The sequence below is a fragment of the Emydura macquarii genome, unplaced genomic scaffold (assembly GCF_026122565.2).
Source record: "Emydura macquarii macquarii isolate MOO-44397 ecotype Brisbane River unplaced genomic scaffold, CSIRO-AGI_Emac_v2 contig_1390, whole genome shotgun sequence".
Classification (NCBI taxonomy): Eukaryota; Metazoa; Chordata; order Testudines; family Chelidae; genus Emydura; species Emydura macquarii.
In genome coordinates, this window is record NW_027131527.1 from 2,492,375 (window position 1) to 2,514,817 (window position 22,443).

The following is a 22,443-nucleotide window of genomic DNA, read 5'->3' on the forward strand; positions in this document are numbered from 1 at the left end:
GGATTTTGATATGACTAATTCATAGGCTTGCAAATAAGAGGCCAGATTGTATGGCTAATATTTCACTTACAGTGGTGTTCCCTCCATGCAGAGCCTCTTTTTTCTCATAAAGGATGAAAACTCTGCAAAGGGATCCTTACTGGGTTTTCAGTCACCCAGTCTCCATCCTGCCGATAGTTCAATGGGAAGGGTGGGTTATTGAAATATGTTCTTACACACTTGCATAAAATTTGACTTCCCTAGCCCTTATGCTGCATTGTCTACTGAACAGTTATGTGTTTCTTGGGAGTGATATTATTATTGTTGTTTATTTGCGTTGCGGGTAATTCCTAGGAGTCCTGGTGATGGAACAGGACCCCATTGTGTTAGGTGCTGTACAAAAACAGAACAAAAAGGTGGTCCCTGCCTGAAAGAGTAATTAGTGTATGAAACTGGGAGCCAGGATTCTAGGTTGCCACTGACTTGCCGTGAGATCTTGGGCCTCTTTGACTCAGTTTCCCCATCCGTACAATGGGTGTATTATTAGTTTTCTGCATTGTGGTACTGTCGGGCTTAATTAAAGTGATTTGCTTTCCATAGATGAAAGGTATAATGTACGGCAAATGTCAAGTGCTATATTTATCACTAATCTTCCTGGAATCTGAAACACCCAGTTTAGCTTTTTAAACAAATAATGCAACTGGAACAACTGTCATAGACAGACATATGTGCTAGAAACCCACAGCAGGATGTCTCAGAGAGGCAGAAGAAATCAGCTGGAAGGCAAAAAAATAGTTATGCATTTGAAGAGGAAACAGATAGGACAGAGACATATAAGGTTGAAGAGGCAGAGAGAGTGAGAAATATAACAGTGAGGCAATTAAGAAGTGGAAAGGTACAATGAAAAAAATAGTGAGAAAAAGACTGCATTGATATTGAAGTCAATGGAATTAATCCAGATTATATGCCTGTATAAATGAGAGCAGAATCCAGCCTGAAACATGTTTAACAAACAAAGATTTTCAAAACTAAGAACATTTGAAGTCAGAGAGAGCTGCTGGATGTTCAACACTTTTGAAAATCATCTCCCTTATTTAGGAAGCTGAATCAGGAAGTAGACACCACAATACCCTATTTTTTGAGGGGGAAAAAAAATCTCAAACCAAGTTTTTTCTTCTGCCCTTTTATTTTATTTTGCAGTAAATCAAAAGTAACTCTGACTCCCGTGTGCCTTTTCCTAGTTTGTGTATTATTAAGTTATATTTGTAGTCTTTCTAGATTTTTAATGGAAAAAGCATAAGGAAAACATTATCTGGTTTGCAATTTTGTGAGCCTGTTTTCCAAACTCCATGTATTCACTGGGGATGGGGTAAAGTGGATTTTGGCAGTGTGGAAGAAAGGAGGTTGATCTTTATTTAGTTCTGAGCATGGGGAAGCCTGTGGTCATTCTGACATCTCCGTTAGGGGTGAGTTCCATAGTATAAGTCCAGCTCTTGTAGAAGTTGTCGTCAGCATTCATGGGGCTCCCCATGTTGATTGATGCTTTCATCGTTCCAATGGAACATAGCTGTCCTGTGAGGATGGGCAGCAGTCTTCCTGTCAATTGCAGATGGAAATAGGCATTTTAATGCCTCCATGGTATCTGGGCAGGACATCCAATAGTATTGAGGAGCCAGAGGACCCCAATGGTGTGGACCATCTTAACAGGCTGAGGACAGATAACTTCAATAGCTGGGAATGTTAAAGGGCACAAATTACTTGAGTTCATACTTCCTCCTACCAGCATCACCTCATCCTTGCCTGGGTTAAGGGTTAGCTAGCTACTCTTCATGCAAATGAACACTATAAGGGGTATTTGTTGTATTCTGCTGGGGAGGGTTTTGATGTGGGAGGACCAGTTTCCCACACTGATTATCTGAATTTAATAAATAGGCGGAAAATGATGAATCCTAACCACTGAACCATTGACTTATGATCTGGGATTCACTTCTGACCTTAAACTCTATGAATCTATTAACACATTCCCAGAAATCAGAGCTGGTTCACAAAACTTCACTAACCATAAAAAGGGGCTAGATTCATAAGACATAGCTAATTGAAAACATATACTGTTCGAAGTTACCATTGGGAAGTCTTGTGGAATGACGACATCTATCTTTTCAGGTACACATGTGTACACGCTAAATGGAACCGACCCAGAAGGAGATCCTGTGACCTATGGAATGACCTATGAATCTGGGTCAAGAAGTTACTTTGCCATTGACACAAATTTTGGAAATGTCACCTTGATTGAGGAGCTTGATAGAGAGGTAGAGCACAATTAAATGGTACCCATCTGTATGTTTCTATAAAGGATTCAAGTTCTTAATTTGATTAGTAGGTTTAAGGGATAGTGTCAGCTCATACCCTAGTGTAAATAGTGGAGTCTCTGTAACCTGAAATCTGTCAGTCGTGATATGAGACTTTCGGTAACTCAGCTAAAGGTTATGGGTCTATTACAGGCATCGGTGGGTGAGGTTCTGTGCCCTGCATTGTCCAGGTGGTCAGACTAGATGATCATAATGGTCCCTTCTGGCCTTAAAGTCTGAGTCTATGAGTCTATATGGCCTCCATATCATTTTTCAGTATAATGCCATCCATATTAATATAATACAGTATATCATTGCACTTGTCAGTACTTTTTCACTTAATTTATAACACTGCTTCTTCTACAGAATCTTGGGGTACCCAACTGTTAAACTCTTGCCAAATTGAAAATTCACAGTTTATTCCTACTATGTTTTCTGTCTAGTTCCAGTTGCAGTTAAGGTTCTCTAATCCTAGGAGATGGAATCCAGATTTCTTTAGGATTCTCCCAGCTGTAGAATGAGTTGGGTTCTCTGTAATTACTTTTCAAGAACTGATTATGGAACCCAAAGATGAAGATTGCTGTGCATTTATATTCTTTCCCACATGCACGCAAGCATATTTTCTTAGGTGTAAAGCCCTCAATTAAGTGTCATGCTGCTGCTGTTGAATTTTCTTAAATATTTTGTTTGGGAATGATTACAAATAATAGAAATAAAAGCCACTAAAATGGATTAAGAAATATATATCCAGTTAAATCAAAGCCCTTCATGTCAGCTCAGAATAGTCCCACCAAACATGACATATTAGGCAATCTTGTTCCAAGATCAGATTCTCTAATGCTCTGATTTTTCTTCTTCTGGGGGCAAATATTTTTCAGAGGAGACTGCCCAATATTAAACTACTACACACCAAGCAAGTGGAAGTTTCACAAAATACTTTTTTAGGTAGTATTTGCTTGAAAAATGTAAAAGTGAATTCCAGCAGCTCACACATAGGAATTACTGGATCAGAATTGCATGGGTCCAGTCCAGCATCCTGTCTCCAACAGTGGCCAACATTGGATGCCTCAGAGGGAGGTGCAAGAAATCCCAAAGAAAGCAGATGTGGGCTAGTTTGCCTTCCGCACCCCCCATTGAAGAATTATCCTAATCCCTAATAGTTAGAGTGAAGTTTTGTCTCCTTTCCGATACTCTTTTTGTTAGCATTAACTGTTATGACTCTGGATATTCTTGTGATGGATTTAAACCCTCGAACCCTCTTTGAATCATCTTGCTAAATGCTGGACCTCTGTTTAAGTGGATTGTCTCTGTTTGCAGAAAGAAGATGAGATTGAAGTTATAGTCAGTATTTCAGATGGCCTGAATACTGTGAGTATTAACATGTGCCAAACTCACCCTCTCGGCATTAGCCACCTTTCAGACAGTATCTTGTTATATAAGAAAACGTGGTCTGAGTAGGGTCCTACCCTACTTGTGCAAGAGTTGATGAAATTACAGTAACTCAGACTAAATACAACACCTTGCAGTCATTTCAAGCTAATTATGGACTCCGTGGTCCAAGCCTGACTCAAACTAGGCTGTAAAACCATAGTGTCCTTTCATACAAGCAAGCACCATAGGCTGAGACCAGAGTAGGTCTCAAGCCCAAAGAGTTGGGCCTGGTCAATATTTGGAGACCTCCTAATGAAAAATTCAATGTTGCAGGAATAAGTGTTGGAGAGGCCATAGCTGGCATTCTTCCCTCTGAGTCACTACTGAACTTGCATGGTATGGCATTGCACAGAGAAGCTCTGTGTTGCTTGGTGTGCTGTTTTCTTGTTGTTGAAGCTCTGATCATTTCTGATTATTAAGGGACTGATGTCACTTTCACAAGAGTAATTGAAGTGACTGCACCAATATCCTGGCCTAATTCCATTATGAGACCCATACATTCCCATGTTGTTTTTACTTGTTTTAAAGATAGGAAGGATGGTTTTATGAATAAGGCACAGGACTGGTGGTCAGCAAACTTGAGTTTTATTTCTGGATGTGCCACAGAACTATCTGTGGGAACTTGGACAAGTCACATAGGCCCAGGTTCTCAAAGGTATTTAGTCACCTAACTGGGAGTTAGGCACCTAAATATCTTTCAGAATCTGGGCCTTAATCTCTGTGCTTTCATTTTCCCTTCTGTAAAACTGGGATAATGATACTCTGCAGTACTTCCTTGCTCAGAGAAGCGTAGTGAGAATACATTAATTAATGTTTAGGAGGCTCAGATTCACTGATGAGGAGTGCCATAGAAATCCCCCAAAATAAAAATCTGCATCAAGTATACATCTTCACTTCACAAAAAATGGTGTAGTTTTGCTGGGAATTGATCTTAGCCACCATATTCTGTCCCAGAAGAGGGTACCTTTTCTTGGATGGCAAAGTGATCTCTCTAAGTATAAATGGGGCCCAATTTTCAAAGGTAGATGCATGTATTTGCACAGCCCAATTAATGCACATTAAAGCCAGTGGCATCATATGAGATATCTGTGCACGTCATAGCCAGCTAGCCACCAAAGTGGCCTTGCACATGCACAAATATCTAATTTGTGTGCACACACTAGGTATGTTTGAAGCTCTTGAAGAGTCCAGTCAGTGTGAAACTAACTTTGAAAATCAGTCCCATAATCTGTTGTTCATAGAATGCTCTGAGACTTTTGAAAGGCATCGTATAAATAATAATCTCAGGGAAAGCTCTACATTGTCTTTTCTGAACAAATTTTTAAGAAGCCTGTGATGTTCTCTCTGTCCATACTCCAATTGAATGTTGGTAGCATGAGGACAGTCTATAACAAAGCAATTTTTCATTGCTATGATTTCATATGCCAATCGGGATCATGGTATGCAAATGAACAAGCGTATGGTGTAATTTAGTTTATTTCAATAAGTGTTCCTCATATTCCACTCCAGGTTGCTGAAAAAGTCCAAATCCTTGTAACAGATGCTAATGATGAGAGTCCAGAGTTTTTCAACACACCTTATATAGTCCAAGTCCCAGAGGTTGGTTGAATTTTTTTCCATGCTGTAAGTACATTTAAACAGGGAGCAGAGAAAAAGAGCTAGTGTGTGTTTTTGTAAGGAACTATCACTAATGTAATTCACTCATGCTGTTTAGCTGAAATGTTTGGTTAGGTTTTTAAGGGCACAGTTAGTGAGGAAGTCATGTAGTGGTTCTCCACTGTTTGAATGCACACGCTCTCCATGGGAAAGCTGCAAAGCTCATTTGCACAATAGTTTCCACATGAGGCCTGATTCTGCTCCCACTGAGGTCAATGGGGATTTTACCACTGACTTCAATGGAAGGAGGAACATCACAGGAGAGGAAGGTTTCTCTGTCTCCTTGATCCCTACACAGACATTTCTCTCTTCCTGTTTCTGTCCCAGTCATTCCCTTATTTTTAATATATTTTCTTCCTTTTTATATCTCATATTTTCTCTCACTTCTGTCCCTACTCATACCTCTGCCCATTCACTCCCCATCACATTCTGTGTTACATTCTCCCCTCCTTTTCGATCACTTTTCTTTCCTCTTTCTGCCTCTCCCATTCCCATCTGCTTTTCTTTTTGGTTTCTCACTCCTTTGCTGCTTTCCATCCCTTTCCCATTCATTCTCTCTTCCTATCATCTCATGAATTCTTCATCTCTTGCCTCTCTCATCTTTTACCTCACATTACTCTGCCAATCCCCCTGATTCTGGTAACTGTTTTGATTCACAGAACACTCCCTCCGGGAGCAGTATCTTTAAGATTGAGGCAGTGGACAAAGACACGGGTTCCGGGGGAAGTATCACCTACTTCTTGCAGGTATGGGCATTACGCATGTGTGTTTAAAAGTAGTTTCTTTTCATTTATTGAGGTGTTCAGGACCCAGCAGGATAAAAACAAGGCCCTGAGGCTGAGTCTGTTAGAAGTGTCACCATAACAGTAAGAATGATCCCAGACAGTACATAAGATAAATAGATTCTAAATTAATATGCACCTCCAAGAAAAAGGCGGGGGCTGGATGACCAAGGACTGGGAACTGTTAGCATTCCACTTCAATTTAAGATTCACGGTATGTCTTCATTGACGGCAGCAAATTCATCGCTGTCAGATCGATCTAGCCGGATAGATTGTGTGGTCAGTGAAGACCTGCTCAATCGATCCGGAAGCCAACACAATAAAACCACCCCTTCAAGTGGAGCAGCGCTGCGTTGACGGGAACACATTTCCCGTCAATGCAGCACAGTGAAGATGCTGCATATAAGAGGAGTTACAAAGTCGATGAGAGTTACGCAAGCTACTCAACAACTGCTGCCGAATTTCCAGGTAAGTGTCGACGGGGCCCCAGTCGTCTTCAGTCCTACTCCTGCTTCTCTGATCTTCTAGGCACATATGGGTTCTCTGAAGTGCTTAAGCTACAGCACTTCATCCGCTTCTCAGTATAGTCAGTGTTGTCTCTCCTGGCTACCTGTCAGGCCTGGTCTACACACAGGTTTTATACCAGTGTAGTTAGTCGGCGGGGGATGGGGGGGACTGGGGACGGGAAGGGGAGTAATTTTTTTCGCTGAAATATTTCTACTGGCATGACCTGTAGTGTAGATGGAGTTAGATCAGTAAAAGCTGCCTTAGACCAGTGTAGGTTATTTCCCGTCCTATAAGGGAATAAGCTATACTATTATAAATACATGTACGCCAGTATAACTACATCCAGAGTGTGTGTGTGGTGGATGGGAGATGATGTATGCCAGGATAGCTAAAGCAGTACAACTTTTATACTGAGTAAGACCTTAGTGTGGGAGGAGGAAATGACACTGCTGAATTATCAGATGGGTCAGAAAACTTCTGTCTGTACTCCTGTTAACTCCAGGTAGGGGTCAGACAGCTGGGGAGGTCAGCTGTGAAAGAGTTCTTGTGTGACTGGTTCTGCATTGTGATCTGATGGTGCAATAGGGTCCATCTGCCAAAAAACTAATACATACAACTAAATATTTTCTATCACCTCCATGATATATATTCACACATCCTTTCACTTTTGCTGCTCTCCTCCTGCTAATACTTGTAACACTGATAACTTATGCAGTGTTTTATGGTTCCAACAGAACATCTGTCTCCTGCCACATCATTGCCATTCGCATGCTTCCTATTCTCTCTTCCCCACTTAATCTTTCTTTTTTTATCTGGAGCCTACGCAAGTAGCTACTATCACTTTTGCACTGTCTCAGTGAAGAGAAGTACAAATAAGGGCACTGCCTTGAGTGAACTAATAGTATTACCACCAGATATTTAATAAGCATGTTTTAAAAGGTTGACCACTTTCCCTAGTCAAGACAATCTTGTAAAGAACAGGTGGCTACAACCAGTGACTAGTTACTGTGGCTAATGGCTTAGTGGCCCGCAGCTGAGTAATTTTGATTCTTCCCAGCAAGAAGTAGTGGTACACATAGACTAACTCATTCATTACAATATTTACTTAGATTCAAGTGTGTGCAGAAATCAATGTCTACTTGAGAAAATGCAAATATTTATGTAGGATTAAAGTTAATCCTTTTAACATGAGATAACTGAAAGGAAAGACACCCTAAACCAAGTACTGTAAGCAGCCAAAAAAAGGTACAAAAAACTCCACACTGATCTTACTGCAAAGGGAATCTACCTCTCATTTAAAATTCAATCCCACTTACAAATCCACTCTGCAATTCTGACGATTCCCTCAGATCAGGTCACCATGTGAAAACCCATTTCTCTTTCAGAAATTGAGTGTCTTACTTTTTCCCCCCCACAATCATTTTTGTTCCACATTTTGCCACTCTATTCCAATTTTAAGATGCTAGTGGACCCTTGTTTTCACCTTATCAGGAAACAGAGCTAGCAGACAATATGTTGCAATGTTTAATGTCATCTGTGGTAAGTCACTGAAGAGGCACTCTATTTACAAACTATTGTTATAATACCATGACAATTTTCAGTCCGTGCTTTTGTTTGACAGAACAGTTCTATCTATCTTAAGCCCCTGTTAGGAGTCGCTCATTACTCTTAAAACTTTCACCTTTGTGGCAGAAATTTTCCAGATTTAGGCTCTTCCTGAAGGCAATTTTTTTTTTTAAAGTATGAGAAAATTGGTGCAGTCATTTTTTAATATGAGAACACCGAACAAATGTATTTTCCCATTATTAAAAAAAAAAAAAAAGATTGCAAACTTTTTGTGAATAATGCTATCTGTAGCCAGGTTAAATGGATGTAGAAAATTGAAATTTGGCACAAATATAGCTTTTCTGTGAAGACATGCCTTTGAGTGTTCTGTTGAAATTTGCTTTTGATAAGACCAAGTTATGACTCTTTGAAAATCTCATACATCACATATGTAATTCATTTTGCATAGGGTTTTTCACTAAGCTTACAAAATGTGCAGCGAAGAAAGGCCATGCCATACATGTATATATGACTAACATATCAGTCTAATAAAAAGTCCATTTAAAGTGTGCATTGGTTGAAGCAAAAGGCTCCACAAAAGTTCCTGAGAGCTCCCAAGTATGACATAACAGAGGCACTCTCTCTCTCTCTCACTGGCTTCTTACAGTATATAGGAAGAACATTCCAGTAATGATATGTACTCAAATAGGTCAAGATTTTCAAAAACAGTCAGTGAGTTTAGGTGCCTCAGTGTTTGGTGCCCAACTTCAGACACCTTAAAAGGTCCTTTTTGAAAATGAGTTCCCCTTTAAAATGCTTCAGAATCCAGAAGTCACTTCTAAAAACCTTGGTCAGTGTTCCAGATAATGGAGTGTACATGGCCTAGTGCCAATTTTTTGGAAACCAGTAGAACTTTGAAGTCCTGAAGAGGGACACAACTTTTTGTGGTGTTTATTTTTCTTTTTTTTTCCCTCTAAAACAAACAACCAAAACAAAAAACCCACTGAGTAGTTCCATCCAATAAACTATGTTAACAGAATATTATGGCTACATGGTTAAACATTAAGGGTCAGGAAATGTCTAAGTTGAGGTTGTTGCATTATTTTGAATAATGAGAAAATTGTGATCTGTTCATAAATTGTTCATGAACACAAAGAGGTGAAATTCATCACATCAATCATTCATTTTACACATTATTTACCCACCTCTATTATTCTAGTCTATGTCTTTAACAGTTTAAATAAAAGATAGGTCCTGACACCAATCTTGTTTCCATACCTGTAATCTTCCACCCTTCTCTTCTTCTTTTCTTCTAGAACATCTGTACTAATAAGTTTACCGTAGATCGACACAGTGGTGTTCTTCGCATCAAGACAGGGATCACTCTAGACTACGAAAAATCAAGAACTCATTTTGTCACCGTGGTAGCAAAGGTATCAAGCTCTTTTCTGAAAGGACAGGCAGGGAGGGAGGGGAAGGACTATAACTGTGGAAACCACATCTGAGGCCAGTCCAAAGAAGGATGGGGAAGAATTAGACCCAGAGGAGTGTAACTTCAGAGCTCATTCTGGCTAATGTAGTACTCAGCAGCGTGTGTGCTGTTGTAGGGAACCCACTGCCAGGAAGGCATGAAGTGACATCTAGGAGTCGGAGTTATCAGCACATAAAGCAGAGTAATTAACTGCAGTCCTGGCAGTGTCTGTGTGTATCATTGCTTTTTGTCAGTACAGCAGGTGGAGAATAGTGACACTGCAGAACAGAGATGACTTATCTCTTCTCCAAAAACAATATATTTTCTTACTTTTCTTGCTGGCTGACTAATGGACCATAGTTATTCATATCCTTCAGAGGCAGCTGCACATTCCACTCCTCTCCTTGCTACTATAAATCCTGTGGCGTCTGTGCCTGTGGCACTGCTGTGTACTTGTAACAGACTGTAAAACTATTGATTCTGAGGTGTAGAGACTTGCAGAAATATATGGGACCTGTAGTACTGATAGACATATTTGGCTGGATGCTATGAGGTGACACTGCTTCTGCCAGGCCACAAAGAACATGCCTGAGGACTTACTAAGTGCTCTTGTGTTTTGTGTGAAGAGTTTGGCCTGGGCATCATTTAATTTTGGGGGGCCAGACTTGAGCAGGGGAGGAGTTTGCGGTGGCAAAATATGGCCCAGATTCACCTGTCTTCAATATAGTGCAGAGCGGTTGAGAGCAGTGGACATATCACTGCATAAAAGTGCTTTACTCCTGTTACAGTGGGGATGCTAAACAATTCACACTGTTTTAATTGCCAGCATAATTACTAATGATGAAGGGGTTAAAATCTTCTCATATACTGAGTCCTCTCTAATTGGTTCTGCAGTGTCAGTAGTACAAACAGAGTTGATTACAGTGTGACCACTTAACAGCTCCCAGCTTTATGCTCCTCCACATCTTTGACTGTATCACAGAGTCCCTAAGAGACTTTGATCACATGCAGAATTTAATCTTCTGCTAGCAATGCACTTCCTGGAGCAGTGTCATGTATGCCCTACATTTAGCATAAAAATTTATAGATGGTCTTCCAAATTTGGCCTATTCTTCTCACTCACCTTCTTTCCTGCAAAGACTGTGATTTTCTTCCCTAGATGGCATTGATAAATAGGAGCTCAAACACACAATATCATATGTGATTCCATGTATCAGCACAACCACTTTTAATGTTAAAAATGACTCCAGAGAGTCTCAGGGCTGCTGCCTGCTAAATCAAAGAGGGAACAAAACAAATAGAAAATAGAGAGAATTGGACAGAGCAGAGTTTTCTATAACTATTGGCATTCATTGATTAGCTCTAAAGCTAGCTGTTTAGTTGAGCTGTTTCCACATGTTATTGACTGGGCAATGGCCATTTTCTTCCTACGATTAGAATAGCTATCTCCCCACCATTCTCGTTATGATTATTCTGGCCCTGGGTGTATGGTGGGAGATGCATGAGCCTAGGGAGTGCATGTTTGAATTCTCATCAGGACTGTGTGGCTCTGTGAGCTGATAAGTCTGCAATCAAGTGTTCCAGTGGGTGAATTTCAACATAATGGTTGCACAATGTATTCTGTTGTAGGACGGTGGCGGGAAGCTCAGGGGAGACAACAAGGTGTTTTCAGCCACAACCACAGTCACTATCAATGTGGAAGATGTTCAGGACACGCCTCCCATGTTCATTGGGACTCCCTATTATGGCTATGTCTATGAGGACACCCTGGCGGTGAGTAACACTTTCACCTACAGGAGACCCAGAAGCAATGGAGAAACCTTCCAACATTACAAGCTAGCGGGACCAGATGTCACAGTGGTTTATGGCACCAGCCTTACAATTCTGGAGACCTACATTCAAACTCTGACTTGAATCTTAAGTGAAATGAGTTTGGTAAGTCTCACGCTAGTGCTTATTTGTGTCCATCACAAAAATCACAGAGGGCCTGCCCAAAGGAATTTTTGACTCGTAGGAATACAATTAGACCATGATTAATAGCCACTCCACGGTTGGGACTTGCGCTGCTTCTAAAAGTGCATTAACCCAACTAGCACTGCACAGGCCTCTGACGATTGCTGCAAGGGCAGATTTTTTATCTAAATGGACCTGTACTTCCCAACTGATAAGTCTGTTTTGGAGCCATCAGCTAGCTCTGTAGAGAATGGGCCAAGGCAAAATCTATGGTTCTGCTACCAGATCCCAGTCAACATCTCCCTTGGAGTCATTAGGGAGGAGGTGCCCCTGACACACCAGTCATGTGGGATCTTCTCTGCTGAATGATGACTAAGGAAATGGAATAGGCCAAGTGCCCTTACAGCCTGCAGAGTCAGCTGAAAGCTCTGAAACCAAACTGTCAATTGAGCAAATAACTCATGGGTGGACACAGAAAGTCAGTGGCTGCACAGCAGGTAGATGGCTGCCGTTGAGGGGATATTTCCATCAAATTCCATTTCTTCTCCATGACCACAGAGCCCCGGCAAACTATGGGGTTCCTGAGTTGTCCATGATATGGAGGAATCCTGAATCAAGATTCAGCCACATGTACATAGAAAGGATATGAACCATAGCAAATTAGTCCATCAAGTCCACTATCTTGCTTCCTCAGTCTTATACTTGATGCTTCAAAAAGAAAGTGAAACAAATCCATAATGTCTCTAGCCAATTGCACAATGTTATATATGAAGGAGGTGAAAATTCCTCCCAAAGCCCAATGGAGATCTGCTTTCACGCTCAAGCCTGAGATTTGATTTACCATCTCTTAGCATATATGACTACAAATGGTATTATTAGTCATAAAGTTATTCATCTGTAGACTCTTTGACCTCTAGTAGCAGTGTGTCTACACTCTGTCTACCTAAATTCCCTGGCAGTTTCAATGGATGCAGTTTTCTTCTTTAGTGTCGGTCCTAAATAATAATTTAGCATTGCTGTATGCAGTTAAACAATCGCTATAGATCTTTGAATAAAGAGCTGCAATTCAGCTGGGTAGTGAGGTGGAAGGGATTACGGTGTATATTGTGGGTAGTTTTTAAGGCACTTTGCAATCCTTTGGAATAAAAGAGGCTATAAAAATGTGCTATATACTAATTTACTCTTTATACTTACCAAGTGATCTTGAAAGACCCATATCTATCAAGTGCACATAAAACATAGGATTTACTGTGGAAACCATGGGTTAGTAAGTATTAATTACATCCAGTCTGAGCCCTGAAACTTACACGATTATGATTTTATAATGATGGAAATACTAGCATCCTTCCCATCATGGGCTCAGCTATTACAGCAAACTCCACACAGAGAAGTGCACTTACTGCTTTGACTGTTATTTATACATTCAGCTTGTGTTCCATGAGGTTTCTCCTCTTTTTCCTTGGTAGTGCTGTTCTTGGAGTGAACATTTTTAACCCATGACCAAGTGCTCTATCTCCCTCCAAGGGATTAACTGATAAATAAGTTCTTCCAAGCCACTCTTTAAATTCAGCTTTATTTATCTTCTTCTCTGTGAATATCTTGTTCATCAATATGGTAAAGAAATTAAATGATTCTTTGAGGAGGGGTTTTGTCAGCACATCCAGTAAACTATATCATTGCTATTGCTCTGACAGGACCTTACCCTTTTGTTTGAAGTATACAATGGTTGTCACAAAAATATGTCCAGTCACAATTTGCAACTCTTTACCGTTCTCTCAGGGTTCCTTCTTCTGTATGTTGGTGTAGATTGACATTTATAAAGGGCCCTAGAATGTGCCATCCTTCCTCATTTTAGTATTTTTACTCATGAGCTGTCCTGGTTCAGTCAACAGGCCTACCTGTGTGAGGAAATGGTCACCTACATGAATACGTTGGGCACAGTCTAGCCCACAGCAATGTTAATTAGGCAGAACTATTAACTGTGGTATGTAACCTGTCATTTAAATCAGCTTCTGTACCAGATGACTGGAGGATAGCTAATGTGATGCCAATTTTTAAAAAAGGCTCCTCAGGCGATCCTGGCCAGTAAACCTAACTTCAGCACCAGGCAAATTGATTGAAACTATAGTAAAGAACAGAATTATCAGACACACAGATTAATACAATTTGTTGAGGAAGAGTCAACATGGTTTTTGTAAAAGCAATTCATGCCTCACCAATCTACTAGAATTCTTTGAGGGAGTCAACAAGCACGTGGCCAAGGATAATCCAGTGGTTATAGTGTACTTAGATTTTCAGGAAGCTTTTGACAAGGTCCCTCACTAAAGGCTCTTAAGCAAAGTATGCAGTCATGGGATAAGAGGGTCCTTATTCTGGATCAGTAACTGGTTGAAAGATAAGATAGGAATAAATGGTCAGTTTTCAGAATGGAGAGATAGATAGTGGTGCCCCCCAGGAGTCTGTACTCGGACCAGTACTGTTCAACATATTCATAAATGATCTGGAAAAAGGGATAGACAGTGAAGTGGTAAAATTTGCAGATGATATAAAACTACCCAAAATAGTTAAGTCCAAAGCAGCCTGTAAAAAGTTACAAAGGGATCTCACAAAACTGGGTGACTATGCTACAAAACTGCAGATGAAATTCAACGTTGAAAAATGCAAAATAATGCACATTGGAAAACATAATCCCAACTATACTTATAACATAAATTATTAAATTTATCTAAATTAGCTATTACCACTCAAGAAAGAGATCTTGGAGTCATTGTGGATAGTTCTCTGAGAACATCCACTCAATGTGCAGCAGCAGTCAAAAAAGATAACAGAATGTTGGGAATTATTAGGAAAGGGATAGATAATAAGAAAGAAAATATTGTATTGCCTCTTTATAAATCCATAGTATGCCCACATCTTGAATACTGCATACATATCTGGTTGCCCCATCCCAAAAAAGATATATTGAAATTGGAAAAGGTACAGAAAAGGACAACTAAAATGCTTAGGGATATGGAAAAGCTTCCATATGAGGAGAGATTAATTAGACCGGAACTTTTCAGCTTGGAAAAGAGACAATTAAGGGGGGGATATGATAGAGGTCTATAAAATCATGACTGGTGTGGAGAAAGTAAATAAGGAAGTGTTATTTACTCCTCATAACACAAAAACTAGGGGTCAACAAATGAAGTTAATAGGCAGCAGGTTTAAAATGAATGAAAGGAAGTATCTCTTCACACAACACGCAGTCCACCTGTGGAACTCCTTACCAGAGGATGTTGTGAAGACCAAAACTATAACAGGGTTCAAAAAAGAACTAGATAAGTTCATGGAGGTCCATCAATGGCTATTAGCCAGGATAGGCAGGGATTGCTATTTGCCAGAGACTGGGAATGGCTGATGAGATGGATCACTTGATGATTACCTGTTCTATTAATTCCCTCTGATGCACCTGGCATAGGCCACTGTCAGAAGACAGAATACTGGGCTAGATGGACTATTGGTCTGACCCAGCATAGCTGTTCTTATGTTCTAAAAGGAAAGACTGTAAAGATCTTAAGTCCAGCCACAAATACTCCTTGTTATTTTATGCCCTGAAGATTTCATAGCACTTACAATTTATATTACCTTGGGACATCTAGTTTGCTTCTGTCATCTGTCTTGATTTTATTGGAAAGAACAAAAATGTCCAATTAACTTTGTAAATGGCTGTCTGCTGCTTCGTGAATTACCTGGCAATCAGACATTGCAATTCCAAGCAATGAAAACCTGCAGAGTAGTTACCAGTGCATACATATTTGCAGTCTACAACAGTTCAATGGCATTTCCAGGATCAAATTAGAGGACTTGAGCCTGAAAGGTGTTGGGCATTTGAACTCCTCTGATATCAGCAGGAACTAAGCAAGGATCTTGCAGGACAGGTCCTAAGTGAGGAGTTTTAGAAAACGAAGATGCCCTTATTAAATAAATATAATGTCTGTATGAGAGGACAGAAGAAAGAGAGTTGACATCCTCTGCTTAAAATCAGAGGTGCACATGAACCAAAAATCTTAAAACTGAGTTCTTCCAGACTTTTGGATGTCGGGGCACTGGACATTTCAATCCACACCTGAATTTTGTAAGTAGCTCCAGTCTTTTCAATGAGCCCATCTATAACCTAGAGGGTGAACACCCTCAAACTGTGACTTAGAAACTTGATGCCAAATTTGTGGCTTCAACCCATCTCTGGTTCTTGTTTACCATGCTCTGTCCACTTCCATGGTGGTTTGTTCCCTAGGAATTAAAGAGCAACGGTACTTTAAAACCACTGCAGAAAAGAATTTACTGCTTCAGTTTGGGCTAATGTACTCAGCTTTGCCATGAAATGCTCACATGGGTTCAGCTACCATTCCATAAGGGAGCAGAAGAGCATTATCTTTGCTTCTGTAGCAGCTCATAAAAGACGATGTAGGAAAAAAGTAGATGAGCAGGTGGGAAAAGGACAAGCCAGCACAATATGTCGGCAGCAGAAAGGATTAACTGTTGTGACCCAGAGTTACACTTTGCAACCCACATACCAGAAAGGGTGCTTCTGCCTTTCCTGCGGCTCCTTACCTTGTGCTGACACTAAGATGATTGGCGGGATCTTTGCTCAGGATGCTGCAGTGGGGAATGGCAGTGATGGCACTGAATATAATCAGAACCATCATCACAAGGAAAACGTAAAATAGGCCTTTCAGCAAGGCATCACTGCAGCTGATGTCCGGATTACAGGCTGCCCCTTGTCCCAGCTAATGGTTAGGGGGTCCCATAGGTCTCCTTCAGTCAATCCCTGGACTAACTTGGTCTTGGTCAGCTACAGTGCCTGGCCAGCTGGCACTGACCATAAGCCAGAAAACATTCCACCTCGATGACATGTAGCCCCAGGTAAGCCCTCTGCAGTCCTGAGCCATCCCCATCTCGTATTCACCAAGTTTGCTGGCATGGACTTCCCCTATTTTAATCGCCACTTGACTCGCACATGAACTGTCCTGTCAGCACTCTGCCTTTCACTCCGAGAGAGGTTACCCGACGGCAATATCAGCTCCCTGTGCAGAATGGGAAATTGTGTACAAGTCATGCTGGTCTCACAATGGTTTGAAACAACCAGTCTCTCTACCTCAGCCCATGGATGGACAAGTGGGAGTTTTACTGGGAGAAGAGTGGAGGCAAAAAAGTTCCAGTTCCCTTAACAGGAAGAAGTTACCCAGCCCCAAAAGCTGGTCTGGGGCTCACTCACGATCACTGTAGATCAGCCAGTCAACTGGCCTGATACAAAGTCAAGCTGTGATTTCTTTTCTGGCAGGAGCGTGGACTCATGTAGCCACAGCAAGGGCATCTATCACCTGGTTATAGGGGAGGAACTGGCTGGAGTGGATTTTATTAATATGCACTAGCAATTTCACTGCTCTTTGCGCTGATTACATAAACTGTAATTCCTCTTTTCTCCCTAGGGTTCTGAGGTACTAACAGTCGTTGCTCTTGACGGAGACCGAGGAAAGCCTAACAATATTCATTACTGTCTTGTGAATGGTGAGTAGTCAGAGTTGACCTGAAATCCTAAGGGATGTCAAAGCTAGACATGACCTTAAATTAGAATGTGGCATGCTGGGGTCTAGTAAAGCTAAAGATGCCACTTATGAAATAGTGTCTGATACCTGAAACTATTCCTGGCTCTTGTCTAGCTGGGAGCAGCCCAGAGATTATTCACTGAGCTTTAGTGTTTCATGAAGCTCATCTTGGAATAATTTATTTTGGTTATTTATTGTTTGTTAAGGACCAACAGTGTGCCTGGCACTTTACTAGATATAAAGGAAGAAATTATTCCCTGCACTGAGGGACTTTCCCCTCTAAAACTGGGAGCCATCAGGCCAACACACTGGGAGACCCAGAGGCTGGTACTTAGAGGGATGATTTGTTTTTGGGTTTTTTTTGTTCATGTGGTAGTGAAAATGTTTAATGGCCTGGGTCAACCTTTGTGAGTCTTTTGGAAGAAGTGAGCTTTAATGAATGAAGGTGGGGGGGGACTGAGGCTGAGATTCCCAACAGCATTTAAGGGCCTAAGTCCAATGGGAATCAGTGAAATACCTTTGAGGATCTGGGCCTGACCGTCTTCCACATGTGGATAAGGAGATTGTACCAGGTAGACAATTGTTTTCTGTCAACTGACCTGAGAGCTTCTTAAACATTTTGGATGTCTTTAATGGACTGAAACTGTGGAATTAGCTGGATTAATGAATCATTAGTCTGAGAAACTGGGTTCAAATCTCGGCTCAAGTCACAGCTTTGAGTATGATGTTTTCATGGTGGTTCTCCTTGCACGTCACAAAACTTCCACCAAAAAAAGGACACCAAAAAGACCCAAGAATGAGATAGCTGAAGCACAAGATGTGACACTTCCCCGCGGTACATATGGTGCATCTGTTTCTCTACCCAGGCACATGGAGGAGTGGGAGTGATGAAATCAGCACACAGCCCTGCCAGCTCCATTGGCCAGATTCTGCCTGGGAGCCTGAGTGGGCGTTTGGGTCACAATTTGACCCTATATCCAGAGAAGGCCTTTTACACAGTCCAATCTTTTAGGAGGTTGAGTTCTTCATGCCCAAACATCTTAAGGCCCCTAGAGATGCATGCTGCAGAAGCAATGACTATTTTTAGTTAGCTTGTCAGACTTCTCACCTTAGCTGATATTAGCGAGAGATGTTCCTGTTTTTGCAGAGACATTATTAGATATTTGTTAATTAAACTGAGAAGGCTCATTTTTATTTCAGTCTCTTCATGAACTCACTATTTATGAAAGTGACTGGTAATTTGGAATGTCCAACTTCAGACACCTTAAAGGAAACTGAATTTCAGCATTTTGGGAAAATCAGGAATTTTTTTAAAGCGTTGCAAGCTGGGAACCCAAAATCAAGAGTATCCAAAGCACCCAATCAATGTTGAAAAACGTGTCCAGTGAATCCCATTCTTATTTTAGCACATCTTCCTAGCACAGGAGTACTGCCTTGCTGAGTTTATTGTGCAGCTGGAGGAGAGTGTTATATAGAAGGAGAACTGCTGTTGACCTTGCTGAGATCTTCACCCTGATGGGCCATCCCGTCTGTATATTGTGCATATCTCTCTGATCCTTTTTTTGCTAACTAACTATTAGGAGCCCCACACCCTTTTGGAAACAGATGGCACTGGATTGACTCGTGTGTGAGTGAACAAGACACTGGGAACTTTCACAATCCTTGCACTCCTTTGAGTGCTACTCAAGTCTTTTGCTGCTAGTACTGCCAGACTTCCCAGAGCAGAGGAGCCAAGTCATTGCTCGGTGCGCTCTCCACTCCAATCAGCAGAATGGTCCTGCACCTTCAGTACCCTCTTCAAAGCGACACAGCTACCACAATCCAACGAGGCCTCCTGGCTAATGACTCCAGATGCTGCCAGTGGAGCAATACTCCACATTATAGTCCACCCACCAAATTAAAAAGGGGTCTTATTAATGAGTTAGGATAACCCATCAGCTAGAAAAATGTCATTGCTATCATCACGTTAGGCACATATCTGGTAGTCATCATCAGGATGATTGTAGATATTGGAAGTGGTGCTGTTTTTCTAGATCATGTAATGTTTAAACGTTATCAGGCATCCAAATCTGAAAAAAATCATAAAATCACAAAAAGGACCTTAACACAAAGAAACATAGTCTAGTTTTGACCAAAATTGGCAGAAATCTGCTACATACAATTGATATTACAACTATGTACTCAAAATAGTACAGTTTTGGAAAGTTGGGGAAATATTTAGCCCCAAGTGATATATTTTATGCATTTTCCTCTACATTTTTGCCTTCGATTAAAGCAAAAGTTTATAGACAAAACCGTATGAACTAGTTCGTACCATGTAATACATCAAAATATTTGTCAATATTTGTAGAATAAATTTAATTGAGAAACGTTTTTCTGTCTGCTATTTTATAAATATTGACTATGGTCCAATGATTCCTGCACCTGCAACTGATGTTAGTACAGTGTATGCTATGATGAAATATTTTCAGGATATGTTTCACTCTCTGGGCCAAAACTGGACCTGTGTCATGTATGATGAAGCAATCTACTGCAATGCTCAGTTGATTAAATGGAGAAATCAACATTAATTTGACAATGACCACCTTGTGATGGGAGGCATGCATCAGGTAATAAATGTCAAGGGTGACACGGGCAGTCTGATGTAGTAAAGTGGGTTTGAAGACATCCTTGTGGAAGCCAATAGCTATGATGCTTATCATCCATGTTCTAAGAGCGAAAGCCATATAACCATGGCGTTAGAATTCACAAACTTATGAACAAGGCAATTAACTGTTTGAAATGGATGGGACCTGGTGATTCCATGAACAATGATGTTCTTGCAGAAGACGAGACAAGATGCTTCTTCAAGAAAGTTCTAACAGGCATGGAAGCATTTGAAGATGTGGCGAAGGCACACAAAGAAAACAGAGTGGACGCACAGAATGTGCTGGCCGATGACATGAACAGCGCCCAATCACCCTCTCCAGCTCATGGACAGTTACATTACCCAAGGAAAAAACTGTCCAGATACATTCCTGTTCTGGGAAAACTATGTAATGGGTTTCTCCCAACATCTGATGGATTGTAGAGCAGCAAAGCGAGAGATGATAAATCCATATAGCTTGAGATATTGGCAGAGATTATTCCGCTTGATTTCCAGTGTGGTCATGTGAATCTTGCTAGATGGGGTTGTGCAAAGGTAGCAGAAGCCAGACTTTTGGAGGAGGAGAAGCCAAATACAAATTATGCCCTAATTGATAGCGAGGAAACAGTATACCAGACTGTCAGACTCTTAAGTGATGTATGGCATGACATTGGCATCGAGAAATCACTCACAAGCACCGTGGGAAGCATCAGCAGCTCTGCACCAAAGATAAGGCTCTGACCTGACTGGACATTTGTTTGCAATGTTGTCGTAGCCATGCTGTTCCGAGGCTATTAGAGAGACAAGGTGGATGAGGTCGTATCTTGTATTGGATCAGCTTCTCTTGGTGAAAGAGACAAACTTTCTTGTCTGTAAAAACGACGAGAGTCCTGTAGCACCTTAAAGACTAACAAATTTCTGCAGGCATAAGCTTTCTTGGGCTGCAACCCACTTTGTCAGATGCAAGTTCCCTCTGGAACTTTTCTTGTCTGTGGAGCTATTCACAAAGCATGCCCATTCTCAGCTCTCTTGGTCTTCACAATGTGTCTGTGGCATGAACCGAGCATGCCCACTCAGCATAGCATGCCCATTCTCAGCTCCCTTACAGGCTCAGTGCTCTTGGCCTGTAATATGGACCAAGTATACACAGTCTCAGCTCCTCCCACCCCACCCTCTCTCTCAGCACTGTGGCTCAGATCCACAAAGGGACTTAGGTGTGGCAATATCAGCGTTCCCTTCCCTAATGTTTAGATCCCTAGAAAAACCATTGGGGCAGCAAGTGTGCCCATTCTTCGCTCCCCTAAATTCTGCTGTGTTGTGTGCATGTGGCACATACAGAGCACACCCATTCTCATATCAGTCCCCAGCTAGCTCAGTACTGCATGCCTGCTGCATCAGCACTGCCCATACCTCCAACTAAAACATGGCTGGAGTTCCCTGCATAGTTTGCCCCATTGTAAAAATAACTCAGGGGAAAAGGGCCAAATGACCCCAAAATTTGTACATCCCCCTCCCCCGATACTATTCTGCATCTTTATCAAGCCAATCAGGCTCTGCATTTGCATTTTAGAGCAATTTAAAATTAAACACAGCTCATCGGCCAGGAGGGGACGGAACTGTATCTCAGAAGCCCTTAACTATGACCCCTAATTTGTTCCACAAATAGTACTCAAGGCCTCTTACTAGCATACAAATTTTCAAACCAATCTGACTGTCAACGAATTTTAGAGCACGTTGAATGTTTACCTTTAAGTAGCAATGTCACTGCAGCCTGTGTGTGGCTCAGATTCACTGTGTGACCGCCATTGGCAGTCAGTGTCTTGCGCACAGCAGCACCACGTGATAAAAACAAAATGAAATGCTCAGATCATTGCTTTTTGGAGCTGGGTGTTGGTCCGATCAGGGGAATGCTAGTGAGATATGTTCTATGTGGATACTGCTCATTTTTTCCACTAGCTTTGTGCAAAAGAAAAGTGATTTCTTCCCATCTCAAGAACAGGCATGAAATGTCAGTCGTGGTGTGTCAGTAACCTAGCTGCATGCTGTCATTTATAAGCCTATTCTCATTACCTACCACGTGAGCATTTTTGAGGGCAAAGTATCCCCTATCAGCAATGAATGGGTGATAGATAGCCCTGGACAGCTTGTTCCTAAAATGATAGTGCTGGCACCTGCTCCAGAAGCCATCCTCACATTTGTGCAGCTGTAAAAGGGCCTGTGAAATAAAGAGATACAAATGTTACGGAGAAGATTTGGCGTGCTGCAATGCACACAACTGACAGTGGCGAGAGTAGCAACAGAGTTATGTACATGTCATATGCAGATTCTGAGGGGGAATAGAAATGTTTCAACTATCTGCAAATTACTGTGACTCCTTTTGTGAATAAATAGAGCCCAAAAGGGTATTTCATTAGACAATCAGTAGCTCATAGTTATATGTAAGGGTTACATAAGAGTACATAATTATATTTTGTTAGTGACATGATATATTTATACAAGACATTCTACAGCCCTCTTACCAGGAGTCATGACAGTTACATAACTAGTTTACATGTATCGT

The 22,443-nt window shown here is 41.2% G+C and overlaps 1 protein-coding gene across 2 annotated transcripts in view; it reads left to right on the plus strand.

Annotated features, from left to right (window-relative positions):
• The window catches only part of CDHR1 (cadherin related family member 1), a 57,281-nt gene that overhangs the window by 5,151 nt on the left and 29,687 nt on the right, over positions 1-22,443 (plus strand). For both annotated transcript variants that reach the window (XM_067552926.1, XM_067552925.1), the window contains exons 3-9: positions 2,143-2,288; positions 3,645-3,695; positions 5,268-5,357; positions 6,074-6,160; positions 9,565-9,681; positions 11,349-11,492; positions 17,141-17,219. In XM_067552926.1, the coding sequence (XP_067409027.1) occupies positions 2,143-2,288; positions 3,645-3,695; positions 5,268-5,357; positions 6,074-6,160; positions 9,565-9,681; positions 11,349-11,492; positions 17,141-17,219 (714 nt within the window). The remainder of the gene's footprint in view (positions 1-2,142; positions 2,289-3,644; positions 3,696-5,267; positions 5,358-6,073; positions 6,161-9,564; positions 9,682-11,348; positions 11,493-17,140; positions 17,220-22,443) is intronic.